This window comes from Salvelinus fontinalis, chromosome 2 (genome assembly GCF_029448725.1).
Source record: "Salvelinus fontinalis isolate EN_2023a chromosome 2, ASM2944872v1, whole genome shotgun sequence".
Classification (NCBI taxonomy): Eukaryota; Metazoa; Chordata; class Actinopteri; order Salmoniformes; family Salmonidae; genus Salvelinus; species Salvelinus fontinalis.
In genome coordinates this window covers 24146281-24161869 of record NC_074666.1, presented here as the reverse complement: position 1 = coordinate 24161869, position 15589 = coordinate 24146281, and the positions used below count along the sequence as shown (strand labels likewise).

At 46.3% G+C, this 15589-nt stretch overlaps 1 protein-coding gene across 1 annotated transcript in view; it reads left to right on the top strand.

Annotated features, from left to right (window-relative positions):
• Positions 1–15589, top strand: part of LOC129815117 (anthrax toxin receptor 1-like) — a 51516-nt gene that overhangs the window by 22869 nt on the left and 13058 nt on the right. Inside the window, exons 7-13 of the mRNA XM_055868503.1 lie at positions 248–316; positions 406–486; positions 1171–1231; positions 9464–9562; positions 10998–11067; positions 13559–13637; positions 13815–13910. Of these exons, the coding sequence (XP_055724478.1) occupies positions 248–316; positions 406–486; positions 1171–1231; positions 9464–9562; positions 10998–11067; positions 13559–13637; positions 13815–13910 (555 nt within the window). The remainder of the gene's footprint in view (positions 1–247; positions 317–405; positions 487–1170; positions 1232–9463; positions 9563–10997; positions 11068–13558; positions 13638–13814; positions 13911–15589) is intronic.

Here is a 15589-nt window from a genome sequence, read left to right as displayed (position 1 = left end):
GTCATGACTCAAGACTAAATACCTGCACAAACTGAGACGGCTGGAGAAAAGCCCCAAATCTGTCGTGCATGCCTTCCATAAATGCTTCATAGAATCAATGCTCATCCTTTATGGAGACACCTTTATACATTGTGTTGTATTGGTTTTCTATATATCTAACACCAGACATGAAGTTCCCTCTACTTTGGTCAATATAGAGTTATGAAATAACTTTCATGTCTATTTGTGTGACCCTTTTGAAAACTAGGCCAGCCGATCGCGTCAACTGGGCGCCTCAGTCTACTGCGTGGGAGTAAAAGACTTCAATGAAACCCAGGTGAGCCACGTTCACATGTTTATTTTGTGAGCAGGGGATTATTATTGTTATTACACTGTTATTGAATTAGAACTCTCCTCACTCCCTAGCTTTGGACAATAGCCGACAGTAAGGACCATGTCTTCCCTGTGAATGATGGCTTTGAGGCACTGCAAGGAGTCATTGATTCAGTAAGGGCAATGTTGTTGTGGTTGGTAGAATGAGGCAAATACCTGTTCACTATTGTAAGGTATGTTTTCAACACTGTTAAAAGTATACCATGGTATAAGGTTGACATACTTTCAACAGCTCTAATTCTTTTGTGTTTGTCTTTTAATTTTTTTGTCATATCCAATTACGATCTTATCTCATCGCTGGAACTCCCCAACGATCTCGGGAGAGGCGAAGGTCGAATCATGCGTCCTCCGAAACATGACGCGCCAAACCGCGCTCCTTAACACCCACCCCGCATAACCCGGAATCCACTGTTCAACTGACAACCGAGGTCAGCCTGCAGGCACCCGGCCCGCCACAAGGAGTCACTAAAGCGCGATGAGCCAAGTAAAGGCCCCAAGTCAAACTCTCCCCTAACCCGGACGACGCTGGGCCAATTGTGCGCTGCCCTATGCGACTCACTGTCACGGCCGGTTGTGACACAGCCTGGGATCGAACCCGGGTCTGTAGTGACGCCTCAAGCACTGCGATGCAGGGCCTTAGACCGCTGCGCCACTCAGGAGGCCTCAACAGCTCTATCTCTAACAGATTTATGTTTCCAGTAATGCTGCTTCCCGCCTTCACCATTAACCATCGCCTTCTCCCTCTCGTCCTCTCCCTCTCCCTGTTTCTCTCTCTCTTGCACTTCTCCCTTCACTCAGATCCTGAAGAGATCATGCATCGAGATCTTGGCAGCAGAGCCCTCTAGTATCTGTGCAGGAGGTGAGTGGTGTATTAGCTCCTCTGTTGGAGTTCCAGAATAACCAATTTTAAACATAGACTAACCTTGTATAAAATATGTTGAATTTGTACCTTGGAAACAACATCAGATCTTCAACGTAATATTCTTGATAAGAAAAAAACTATAGGCTGGGCAGCACCTCCTACTGGAGAGTTGATTTGGAAAGCATTCCGACCCCTTGACTTATTCCACTTTGTTACGTTACAGCCTTATTCTAAAATGGAGTTAAAAAATATACTACCGTTCAAAAGTTTGGGGTCACTTAGAAAAGTTCTTGTTTTTTAAAGAAAAGCACACCTTTTGTCCATTAAAATAACATCCAATTGATCAGAATTACAGTGTAGACATTGTTAATGTTGTAAATTACTTTGTAGCTGGAAACGGCTGATTTTTATGGAATATCTACATAGGCGTACAGAGGCCCATTATCAGCAACCATCACTCTTGTGTTCCAATGGCACATTCTGTTAGCTAATCCAAGTTTATCATTTAAAAACGGATAATTGATCATTAGAAAACCATTTGGCACTTATGTTAGCACAGCTGAAAACTGTTGGGCTGATTAAAGAAGCAATACAACTGGCCTCCTTTACACTAGATGAGTATTAGCAGCATCACCGTTTGTGGGTTCGATTACGGCTCAAAATAGCCAGAAACAAAAAAACATTCTTCTGAAACTCGTCAGTCTAATCTTGTTCTGAGAAATTAAGTCTATTCCATGCAAGAAGTTGCCAAGAACCTGAAGTTCTCGTACAACGCTGTTTACTACTCCCTTCACAGAATAGCACAAACTGGCTCTAACCAGAATAGAAAGAAGAGTGGGAGGCTCCGGTGCACAACTGAGCAAGAGGACAAGTACATTAACGGGACAACGACCCTAAGCACACAGCCAAGACAATGTAGGAATGGCTTCGGGACAAGTCTCTGAATGTCCTTGAGTGGCCCAGCCAGAGAACGGACTTGAACCCGATCGAACATCTCTGGAGAGACCTGAAAATATCTGTGCAGTGACACTCGCCATCCAACCTGACAGAGCTTGAGAGGATCTGCAGAGAAGATTGGGAGAAACTCCCCAAATACAGGTGTGCCACGCTTGTAGCTTCATACCCAATAAGACCTTGGCGCCGGAAAAGATGGCTGATAATCAACAGTTCTATTTTGTACATTTTTTCACATTGTTTGTCACTTCTTTTGTACATAATGCTGCTGCTACCGTCTCTTCTGGAAATCAGAACAGTGATTACTCACCTTGAACTGGACAAAGAATTTCTCTTTAATGAGACTCCTGAACATCTAATCAAATGGCTACCCAGACTATTTGCATTGACCCCCCCCCCCCCCCCTGCACCACCTCTTCACTCTTTTACGCTGCTACTACTCTCTGTTATTATCTATGCATAAGTCACTTAAATAACTCTACCTACAGTGCATGTATATAATACTTCAATTACCTCGACTAACCGATGCCCCCGCACATTGACTCTGTAACGGTACCCATTGTATATAACCTGTTTTATTACTGCTCTTAATTATTTATTACTTTTATTTCTTTATTTTTTTCTTAAAACTGAATTGTTGGTTAATTAAGGGCTCGTAAGTAAGCATTTCACTGTAAGGTCTACTACACCTGTTGTATTCGGCACATGTGACAAATAACATTTGACTTGATTTGACTTGAACCTGTAATCGCTGCCAAAGGTGCTTCAACAAAGTAAAGTAAAGGGTCTGAATACTTATGTAAATGTAATATTTCAATTTTTATTTTTACTTATTTGAAGAAGAAAACAATCTATATGTAACGACCTGGGTGTCGGGGGGGTGCGAAGTCAAACGCAGGAGACAGCAGAGCTTCAATAAATTGAGTCTTTAATCCCCAACTGTCCAACACAAATGTCCAACACGGACGAACTGGGTGAACATACACGACGGTCCAACGACACGAGCAACAATCCCAGTCCACAAATACAATCTCCACTCCCGAAATCCAAAAGGTTTACAAAGTAACAATCCCGCACAAAGACGCCTACGGGCTGGCTGACAAATAAAGCCATACTAATTACCCACTTAACTGAACACAGGTGTAACAAATAAACACATAAGGAGGGGGGAGGAAAAAGAGTCAGTGGCAGCTAGTAGGCCGGTGACGACGACCGCCGAACGCCACCCGAACGGGAAGGAGAGCCTGCCTCGGTTGAAGTCGTGACAGTACCCCCCCTCTGACGCGCGCGCCGACACCAGCCTCGAGGTCGACCCGGAGGACGAGGCGCGGGGCGATCCGGATGGAGGCGATGGAAATCCCTTAACATAGATGGATCCAAAATGTCCTCCACCGGTACCCAGCACCTCTCCTCCGGACCGTACCCCTCCCAGTCCACGAGGTACTGCAGGCCCCTCACCCGGCGTCTCGAGTCCAGAATGGCCCGTATCGTGTACGCCGGGGACCCCTCGATGTCCAGAGGGGGAGGAGGGACCTCCGGCACCTCACCGTCCTGCAGGGGACCAGCTACCACCGGCCTGAGGAGAGACACATGAAACGAGGGGTTAATACGATAATAGGAAGGGAGTTTTAATCGATAACACACCTCGTTTATTCTCCTCAGGACTTTGAAGGGCCCTACACACTGCGGCCTCAGCTTCGGGCAGGGCAAGCGGAGGGGTAGGTTTCGGGTCGAGAGCCAGACCCTCTCCCCCGGTACAAACACGGGAGCCTCACTGCGGTGGCGGTCAGCGCTCCTCTTCTGCCTCCTAGTAGCTTGTTGAAGGGACTCCTGGACGGACCTCCAGGTCTCTTTGGAGCGCTGCACCCACTCCTCCACCGCAGGAGCCTCGGTCTGGCTCGGATGCCATGGTGCCAGGACCAGCTGGTACCCCAACACACACTGAAAGGGGGACACATTAGTAGAGGAGTGGCGTAGTGAGTTCTGGGCCATCTCGGCCCAGGGAATGTATCTCGCCCACTCCCCTGGCCGGTCCTGGCAATAGGACCGCAGAAACCTACCCACCTCCTGGTTCACTCTCTCCACCTGCCCATTACTCTCGGGGTGAAAACCGGAAGTCAAGCTGACCGTGACCCCCAGACGCTCCATGAACGCCCTCCATACTCGGGACGTGAACTGGGGGCCCCGATCAGAAACGATGTCCTCCGGCACCCCGTAGTGCCGGAAGACGTGAGTGAATAAGGCCTCCGCAGTCTGTAGGGCAGTAGGGATACCGGGCAACGGGAGGAGATGACAGGACTTAGAAAACCGATCCACAATTACCAGAACCGTAGTGTTTCCCTGAGAAGGGGGGAGATCGGTCAGGAAGTCCACGGACAGATGAGACCATGGCCGTTGTGGAACGGGGAGGGGTTGCAACTTCCCTCTAGGAAGGTGCCTAGGAGCCTTACTCTGAGCGCATACCGAACAGGAGGAGACATAAACCCTAACGTCCCGAGCTAAGGTAGGCCACCAATACCTTCCCCGAAGGCTCCCCACTGTCCTCGTCACCCCAGGGTGACCCGAGGAGGGTAGGACATGAGCCCACCGAATCAGTCGGTCCCGAACACCAAGCGGTACGTACTTACGGCCCGCCGGGCACTGAGGAGGCGCGGGTTCCGCCCGTAACGCCCGCTCGATGTCCGAGTCCACCTCCCATACCACTGGCGCTATCAGCCTCGAGGCGGGGATGATGGGAGTGGGCTCGGTGGTCCTATCCTCCGTGTCGTAAAGGCGAGACAGTGCGTCAGCCTTTACGTTTTGGGAGCCGGGTCTGTAGGACAACGTGAACCTAAACCGGGTGAAAAACATGGCCCACCTTGCCTGACGCGGGTTCAGTCTCCGAGCTGCCCGAATATACTCCAGATTCTGGTGGTCGGTCCAGATGAGAAAGGGGTGTTTAGCCCCCTCAAGCCAGTGTCTCCACACCTTCAGAGCCCTGACCACGCTAACAACTCCCGATCCCCCACATCATAGTTACGCTCCGCTGCACTGAGCTTACTAGAGAAGAAAGCGCAGGGGCGGAGTTTTGGTGGCGTACCCGAGTGCTGTGATAGCACGGCACCCACCCCAGCCTCGGACGCGTCCACCTCCACTATGAATGCCAAAGAGGGATCCGGATGCGCCAACACGGGAGCATCCGTGAACAGAGCCTTCAACCTGTTGAAAGCTCCGTCCGCCGCCGCTGACCACCGCAACCGCACCGGGCCCCCCTTTAGCAGTGAGGTAATGGGAGCCGCTACCTGACCAAAACCGCGGGTAAATCTCCGGTAGTAGTTGGCAAAACCCAAAAACCGCTGCACCTCTTTCACCGTGGTTGGAGTCGGCCAATTACGCACGGCCTTTATGCGGTCACTCTCCACCACCACCCCCGAGGTGGAAATGCGATAACCCAGGAAGGAGACGGCTTGTTTGGAGAACACACACTTCTCAGCCTTGACGTATAGGTCATGCTCCAGCAGTCTGCCAAGCACTTTGCGCACCAGAGATACATGCGCGGCTTGAGTAGTTGAGTAGATCAGAATGTCATCGATATACACAACTACCCCCTGCACGTGCAGGTCCCTGAGAATGTCGTCTACAAAGGATTGGAAAACAGCTGGAGCATTCTTTAACCCATACGGCATGACGCAGTACTCATAATGGCCCGATGTGGTACTAAATGCGGTTTTCCACTCGTCCCCCTCCCGAATACGCACCAGACTGTACGCGCTCCTGAGGTCCAGTTTTGTAAAGAACTGCGCTCCGTGAAATGATTCCACCGCCGAAGCGATGAGAGGTAGTGGGTAACTAAACCCCACTGTGATGGCATTTAGACCTCTATAATCAATACACGGACGCAAACCTCCCTCCTTCTTCTTCACAAAAAAGAAACTCGAGGAGACGGGTGAGATTGAGGGCCGAATGTACCCCTGTCCCAGAGACTCCGCGACATATGTCTCCATAGCCAACGTCTCCTCTTGGGACAAAGGGTACACGTGACTCTTGGGAAGCGCAGCGTTAACCTGGAGATCTATCGCACAATCCCTACCCGGTCGATGTGGTGGTAATTTCGTCGCTTTCTTTTTACAGAAAGCGATTGCCAAATCGGCATACTCGGGGGGAATGCGCACCGTGGAACCCTGGTCTGGACTCTCCACCGACGTGGCACCAATGGAAACTCCCAGACACCTTCCAGAACACTCCTCTGACCACCCCTGGAGAACCCCCTGTCTCCACGAAATATTGGGATTGTGCCGGGCCAACCAGGGAATACCCAGCACCACTGGAAACGCAGGCGAATCAATAATAAAGAGACTGATACGTTCCCTATGATTCCCCTGCGTCACCATGTCCAGGGGAACTGTGGCCTCCCTGACCACCCCTGACCCTAATGGCCGGCTATCTAGGGAGTGCACGGGAAAGGGAGAATCTATCGGCACAAGCGGAACGCCCAACTCTCGGGCGAGTCCGCGATCCATAAAGTTCCCAGCTGCACCTGAATCTACTAGTGCCCTATGCTGGGAAGAGGGGAAAAATAAAGGGAAAAAAATTGAGACAAACATGTGACCAACAGGCGGTTCTGAGTGAGTTTGGTGCTGACTCACCTGGGGTGATCGAGAAGCGTTCCGCCTGACATCTCGACTCCCAGACAGACCCCCCCAGCACCGATCGGCCGTGTGTCCTCTCCGACCACAGCTGGTGCAGGGGAGGCCTCCTCCTCCGGTACCCCTAGGCGCGGCCCCTCCCAACTCCATTGGGATGGGAGCCGGGGCGCTGGGTGGTGGAACGCACAGGACCCTCTCCGAACGCCCGCGGGCAGCCAGCAGATTGTCCAGTCGGATGGACATGTCGATAAGCTCATCCAAAGAAAGAGCGATGTCCCGACACGCTAGCTCCCTGCGGACGTCCTCCCGGAGACTACACCGGTAGTGGTCAATAAGGGCCCTGTCGTTCCACCCTGATCCCGCGGCCAAGGTCCGGAACTCCAGCGCGAAATCCTGTGCGCTCCTCTTCTCCTGCCTAAGATGAAACAGTCTCTCACCCGCCGCTCGGCCCTCTGGGGGGTGGTCGAACACGGCACGAAAGCGATGGGTAAACTCTGGGTAGTGCTCCTTCGCTGAGTCCGGGCCATTCCAGACTGCGTTGGCCCACTCCAGAGCACGACCCGTTAGGCAGGAGACGAGGACACTCACCCTCTCCGCTCCCGAGGGAGTAGGGCGAACAGTGGCCAGGTATAGCTCCAGCTGGAGTAAAAACCCCTGGCACCCTGCCGCCGCTCCATCATAATCCCTCGGGAGCGTAAGACGGAGCGCGCTGGAGCCGGGGGATGAAGAGTCCTGAGGAAGGGGAGCTGAAGGTGGAGAGAGGAGCCCACTCCTCTCCCATCGCTCCATTCTCTCCATCATCTGGTCCATGGCGGATCCGATTCTATGGAGGACGGTGGTGTGGTGGAGAACCCGTTCCTCCATCGATGGGAGAGGGTTGGCTGCTGCTCCTGCTGACTCCATTCTGGGTGCGGGATTCTGTAACGACCTGGGTGTCGGGGGGGTGCGAAGTCAAACGCAGGAGACAGCAGAGCTTCAATAAGTTGAGTCTTTAATCCCCAACTGTCCAACACAAATGTCCAACACGGACGAACTGGGTGAACATACACGACGGTCCAACGACACGAGCAACAATCCCAGTCCACAAATACAATCTCCACTCCCGAAATCCAAAAGGTTTACAAAGTAACAATCCCGCACAAAGACGCCTACGGGCTGGCTGACAAATAAAGCCATACTAATTACCCACTTAACTGAACACAGGTGTAACAAATAAACACATAAGGAGGGGGGAGGAAAAAGAGTCAGTGGCAGCTAATAGGCCGGTGACGACGACCGCCGAACGCCACCCGAACGGGAAGGAGAGCCTGCCTCGGTTGAAGTCGTGACACTATACTGTTTTTGCTTTGTCATTATGGGGTATTGTGTTCAGATTGATGAGGAAAACAAACTATTTAATCCATTTTAGAATAAGGCTGTAACGTAACAAAATGTGGGAAAAAGTAAAGTGGTCTGAATACCTTCCAAATGCGCTGTATCTTCAGTCTCCCATCTAAGGCTCTAACCAAACCCAGCCCTGCTTAGCGTTGATATTTGACTATAACCATGTGTTATCATGAGAATAATTGTTGAGATGTCTCCACTTAATAGATTCACTGTTGCTATCTAAGTCATTCCAAACGGTAGGTTCAACAGAGCAAATTATATGTAACCATATTTAGGCCTACAGTATATAGCATTTGGGAAGTCATCAACAGCTATTGTTTACATTCTAAAAATAGACAATACATATAGGCCTAGGGCTTCAAGCTTATAAAAGTTTTTAAAAAAAAATAAAAAAATAAGCAGATTAAGCCAGTGGCTCAGATTGAACTATCCAAGTAATAGATACATACATCTCCTTTAAATGTTTATATTTGGTTGCATTGTCAACCAAACACAATTCAATATTACTTTTGTAAGACAGTAAATAGCTTAATGTTAAGGCTATCGTACAAACTAATGTAACAGTATTTATTCAAACTTATAATTTGTATCACATCCATGGCACATTTTGAGGTTTGTGTAAAATGTCTTACGTAATCATAGAAATCGTGCATGTTCAGGGTCGCAGTTCTGTGGAAATCTTCACAATTGCTACAGTTATCTGAACAGAATCTCATATGGCATTGATCACTCGCACCATGTAGTTTAATGCAATCTCAATTGCAATCCAGGTCATTTGGTTGTGCTATTAGATGACGCACATTGATAACACTAAGTTGTTGTATAAATAAACAAAACATCTGACATTGTATTACATTTAAATGTTGTTGTGCTTTTAAATGCTTGAAAGCGCATTGATAACACATTCAGGTAACAACTAAACCAGAAATCAGACAATGATTTCCATTGGAATTGAATTGTGCTTTTAGATGGTTGAAGGCATAGTGATAACACATTGGGAATTCCCCAAACTTTTTTTTTGAGTGGATGAAAATTATTTGGAATCTCATTGATCAATGCATCTACCAAATATTACCCAATTATCCACGTTGAAATGACGTGGTGTGCCCAGTGGGATGTATCATTATAGATAATTGGAAAGCTTTTGGCCTCAGGAAATAAGGATTTGAAAATATCATTATCAACTGTAATTCCACTTTACTTTTGACTATCAAGGTGAACAGATGGCATTGATGATTGTTCTCTCCCTTTCATCCTGGCTTAGAGTCCTTCCAGGTGGTAGTGAAAGGAAATGGTTTCTCACATGCCCGCGAGGTGGGGAAGGTCCTTTGTAGCTTCCGCATCAACGACACTCTCACTTTGAGTAAGTAGAAGTTACGGTATCTACAATTTACCGACCATTAACCTTAATGAATCCCATCAGTAACACCCCTGTTTTGAATGATCTGGAAAGAATCTCTAACTTTCACACAAGGTTCTGAGTGCAGGGTAATGAGGTTTGGAAAGAGATTTGTTTCAACAATGTCACAGTGAGTTGGCTGTTATTGACTGTGACTAAGAAACAGGCAAATACAAAAGAGAAGGATTTCAAACATCCTGAACGAAAGAACCTAAAGGAATGAGCCTGAAAGCTCATTAGATCAAACCAGTTGGGTTCTCAAGACAATTTCTCCCTGTCTTCTGTTCCTTACCAAACCATTTCATTGGGTCAATGTAGAACAGCAGTATCCCACAAGGTGCCCTACACATGACAGGACATTGGACCAAGAAAGGACTTCTTTGCACTTGTGGCACAAATATTTTGATGCAAGAGATTACCCTCGCTCCAAAGTTGCAAACCACTGTCTGGTTGCAAATTCCACACCAATGGAGTCGGCAGCAGTGCACAAAGAGATCTGAGTTGGAGAAGTAATGAGGTTTCTTTGTTCCTTTCACTCATCCAAAACTGATCTAGCACATCTGCTGTAGCCTCATTGTCTCTGATAAGCTAGGTAGAAGGCTCTCTGAAGCTTTAAGGGCAAGGGTTTATTTCATCTAGAATCTCCAAAAGTTCCATGGATAAGGGACTTGCAATAATATCCTTTGACAAGCAATATTCAGTAGAGAGTAGTCCAATTCTTTACACTGAAGAAATATTTCTGCATTCTTCCCTGAGGCATTATGCGAAATGGGGCTACGTTTGATTTAGCCACAAGCAGGCGGGGGTTATAGCATGCCCACTGTTATTACAAATCCTAATGATTTCTGGTCTGTCCTTCCTCACTCCCACACACCCACACCCACACACACACACACGCGCACACACACACACGGCCTCACTTTACTTCATCTGGTTGAATACTTAAGGCTTCTCAGATGTACAGAAGGAATGTGGATCTTATGTGCCATATGCACACACTGAACGTTCTCTCGGCCAGGGTAAATAAACCACACTCACTCTGAAGGATTTCAGTTGCTTCATTTTCCACAAGTAAAGGGCCACAAAGACAATAACAAAGAAAGGAATTTTCACAATTGGTCTCAAAGTATTTCAATTTCAACTCTAGTCTTTGAAGCACTCTTTGATCTACAACTCTTTGAAACTATGATACTTTAACTAAATAGTTCAATTAATAGCAACGTTTGGTAATGAATTAGCTACTGTACTGTATTTTGTTGATTTTATTTTAGATTTAATTTCCATGCAACTCTAGCTGGATGCATAGCTTCTGTATAGGATTTATAATGAGGCACATTATACACAGTATTAGGTATTCATATACACATAATACAATGCATTCTCTTCTATAATCCCATAGTGAAAAGACCTTTGGTCGTGAGAGACACCTACCTGCTGTGTCCAGCTCCAGTATTGGAGGAGGAGGGGACGTAAGTGACTGTTTAACTCTCACATCCTCACTGCTTTAATTGATGCATGCCAAACCCAACTCATGAAATGCTAAGATAAACATATATATTATTTTACATACCCATTACTCACAATGACATCTCCTTTGCTTTCAAGACATACAGTTGAAGTCGGAAGTTTACATACACTTATAGGCTGACCACACCGCTTGCGTCGTGTGCGCGACCATTGCAAAATAAATTTAGAAATTCAGTTATTGCACACACATTGGTCGCAAGCGTATTTCTGACGCAGATCGCGCTGCAAGTCCATCTCCTCATTGGTTTATAGAAGCAGGTACCCCACGTAACATCTCGTCATTGGTTTTTCCCACATGGGTGATTGAAAGACGAACTGTGTTGCCGGTCGGTGTAGTAATACTATGAAAGTTTAGATGCCAATCACCATATAAGTTCAAAGATGAAAAAGCCTGGAAGGATGAGAGATGACTAGAAACGATTCGGTTAACCGTTTTATGTGTTGATTAATTGTCGGAGTAGAGGACCTTGTGCATTTTAGGTAAAATAACAACTCAATGTGTATTTCCCAGCACAAATTAGCTAGCAACAGCAAGCTAGCTAAATAGGACAAATTATTTAGCAAGTGCAAGCTAACTAGCTAAATTGCCATAAATGTTTAATGCTTTTCGACCTTGACATTTTAACCTGCGTGTCGTGATCGTGTTTGATGTGGGGAGACAAAATAAAATGTCTGCACGATGGCGCACTTGCGCAGCGAGTTTGTGTTCCGTGTTAGGTTGGAGTCATTAAAACTCGTTTTTCAACCACTCCACAAATTTCTTGTTAACAAACTATAGTTTTGGCAAGTCGGTTAGGACTTCTACTTTGTGAATGACACAAGAAATTTTTCCAACAATTGTTTACAGACAGATTATTTCACTTATAAGTCACTGTCTCACAATTCCAGTGGGTCAGAAGTTTACATACACTAAGTTGACAGTCTCTTTAACCAGAAAATGATGTCATGGCGTTAGAAGCTTCTGATAGGCTAATTGACATCGTTTGAGTCAATTGGAGGTGTACCTGTGGATGTATTTCAAAGCCTACCTTCAAACTCAGTGCCTCTTTCCTTGACATCATGGGAAAATCAAAAGAAATCCACCAAGACCTCAGAAAAACAATTGTAGACCTCCACAAGTCTGGTTCATCCTTGGGGGCAATTTCCAAACACCTAAAGGTACCACGTTCATCTGTATAAACAATAGTACGCAAGTATAAACACCATGGGACCATGCAGCCGTCATACCGCTCAGGAAGGAGATGCATTCTATCTCCTAGAGATGAACGTACTTTGGTGCAAAAAGTGCAAATCAATCCCAGAACAACAGCAAAGGACCTTGTGAAGATGCTGGAGGAAACATGTACAAAAAAATCTATATCCAAAGTAAAACAAGTCCTAAATCGACATAACCTGAAAGTCCGCTCAGCAAGGAAAAAGCCACTGCTCCAAAACCGCCATAAAAAAAGCCAGACTACAGTTTGCAAATGCACATGGGGACAAAGATCGTACTTTTTGGAGAAATGTCCTCTGGTCTGATGAAACAAAAATAGAACTGTTTGGCCATAATGACCATCGTTATGTTTGGAGGAAAAAGGGGTATGCTTGCAAGCCGAAGAACACCACCCCAATCATGAAGCACGGGGGTGGCAGCATCATGTTGTGGGGGTGCTTGGCTGCAGGAGGGACTGGTGCACTTCACAAAATAGATGGCTTCATGAGGTAGGAAAATGATGTGGATATATTGAAGCAACATCTCAAGACATCAGTCAGGAAGTTAAAGCTTGGTCGCAAATGGTTCTTCCAACTGGACAATTACCCCAAGCATACTTCCAAAATTGTGGCAAAATGGCTTAATTAAGGACAAAAAGGTCAAGGTATTGGAGTGGCCATCACAAAGCACTGACCTCAATCCCATTGAGAATCTGTGTGCAGAACTGAAAAAGTGTGTGCGAGTAAGGAGGCCTACAAACCTGACTCAGTTACACCAGCTCTGTCAGGAGGAATGGGCCAAAATTCCCCCAACTTATTGTGGGAAGCTTGTGGAAGTCTACCCGAAACTTTTGACCCAACTTAAACAATTTAAAAAGGCAATGCTACCAAATACTAATTGAGTGTATGTAAACTTCTGACCCACTGGGAATGTGATGAAAGAAATATAAGGTGAAATAAATCTCTCTCTACTATTATTCTGACATTTCACATTCTTAAAATAAAGTGGCGATCCTAACTGACCTAAAACAGGGATTTTTTACTCTGATTAAATGTAAGGAATTGTGAAAAACTGAGTTTAAATGTATTTGGCTAAGGTGTTGCAAACTTCCGACTAACTGTATTTTCTCAGAAAAGCAATCGGTCTCTGAAATTAAAACAGAGATGTGTTGAAGGATATTAGAGCAAAATATACAAACAGTGCAGTCACCTCACCCCTCACCTTCCTCTCACCTCCCTCAGGGCAGCTACCCTCCACGTCAGTATGAACAATGGCCTGAGTTTCATATCTAGTTCTGTCACCATCACCTCTGTCAGCTGTGTAAGTATCAACCCCTCACCCCTTCTCTACAGTGTTGTGCTTCTAAATGTTTTACTCATTTTAGTACTGTACTCTTCCATGTCTATTCCTGGGGGGTAATACAGCTTGTGTTCAAACACAGATTTGAGTTTACGTACACCAGGTTCTGACCTTATTTCCTCTCTTGGCCTCCCACAGTCTGACGGGACATTCTTGGCCATAGCTCTGCTCATCCTGCTGCTCCTCCTGACGCTGGCTCTGCTCTGGTGGTTCTGGCCTCTCTGCTGCACAGTGGTACGTCAGCCATCTTGTCCCAATGAAGGTCCAAGAGGAGATAATTTTTGTAATCCTTTCGTGAAGTGTGTGTGTGTATATTGGGATATTGCAGTACACAGTATTTGTTCATGAGATTGTGTTTCATCTACAGTACCTCTAAAAAACAAACATACAAAAAATTAATATAGTCGCTAGTGAAAGTCTACACCCCCCTTGCACAGTCTTCATGTTTTGCAGCTTTAAAATTACATCTAAAAAGTGATTCAATTTGATATTTTTTCACACCCCCGAGTTAATACTGGCATCCATTACAGCTGTGTATCATTTTGAATACGATTCTACCAACTTTGCACATCTCTTAGGACAACAAACACTGAGCATACCAAACGTTAGGACCACCTTCCTAATATTGAGTTGCAACCCCCCTTTCGCCTTCAGAAAAGCCTCAATTCATCAGGGCACGGACTCTACAAGGTCTCGAAAGCATTCCACAGGGATGCTGGCCCATGTTGACTCCAATGCTTCCCACAGTTGTGTCAAGTTGGCTGGATGTCCTTTGGGTGGTGGACCACTCTTGATACGCATGGGAAACTGTTGAGCGTGAAAAACTCGTTACGTTACAGTTCTTGACACAAACCGGTGCGCCTGGCACCTACTACCATATCCTGTTCAAAAGGCACGTAAATATTTTGTCTTGCCCATTCCACTAACTGAATGGCACACATACACAAGCCATGTATCAATTGCCTCAAGGTTTAAAAATCCTTATTTAACCTGTCTCTTCCCCTTCATCTACTCTGACTGAAGTGGATTTAACAAGTGAGATCAATAAGGGATCATAGCTTTCACCTGGATTCACCTGGTCAATCTATGTAATGGAGAGAGCAGTTCTTAATGTTTTGTATACTCATTGTATATCTATTGTTTTTGTAAAAATTGCTCAAGTTCAGTAAATTTGGTTGGGAATAATTGCAGGACAGCAATATTCAAACCATGTCTCTGATTTTCAAGCAGATTTAAGTCAAGACTGAGACTGGAACATTCAGGAACACTCACCACCTCGGAAAGCCAGTCTGGTGTGTCTTTGGCATTAAAATGCATGTAATTTTCTCGCTGAAAAATAAAACTATCCCGGGGTTAGGTTCTCAGAAGACTACGGCGGGTTTTCCTCTAACATTTAACCTGGATCTGGACCATTGTTACTCTAACTTCCGCGACGCATACAAAGCCATCCCTCACCCTCCTTTCGGCAAATCTGACCACGACTCCATTTTGTTGCTCCCAGCCTATAGACAGAAACTAAAACAGGAAACGCCTGTGCTCAGGTCTGTTCAACGCTGGTCTGACCAATCTGATTCCACGCTTCAAGATTGCTTCAATCACGTGGACTGGGATATGTTCCGGATAGCGTCGAACAACAACATTAATGTATATGCTGATTCGGTGAGCGAGTTTATTAGCAAGTGCATCGGTGATGTTGTACCAACAGCGACTATTAAGACCTTCCCCAACCAGAAACCGAGGATTAATGGCAGCATTCGCACAAAACTGAAAGCACGAACCACTGGTTTTAAATCAGGGCAAGGCGACCGGAAATATGACCGAATACAAACAGTGTAGCTATTCCCTCTGCAAGGAATCAAACAAGCTAAGCGTCAGTATAGAGACAAAGTACAGTCGCAATTCAACGGCTCAGA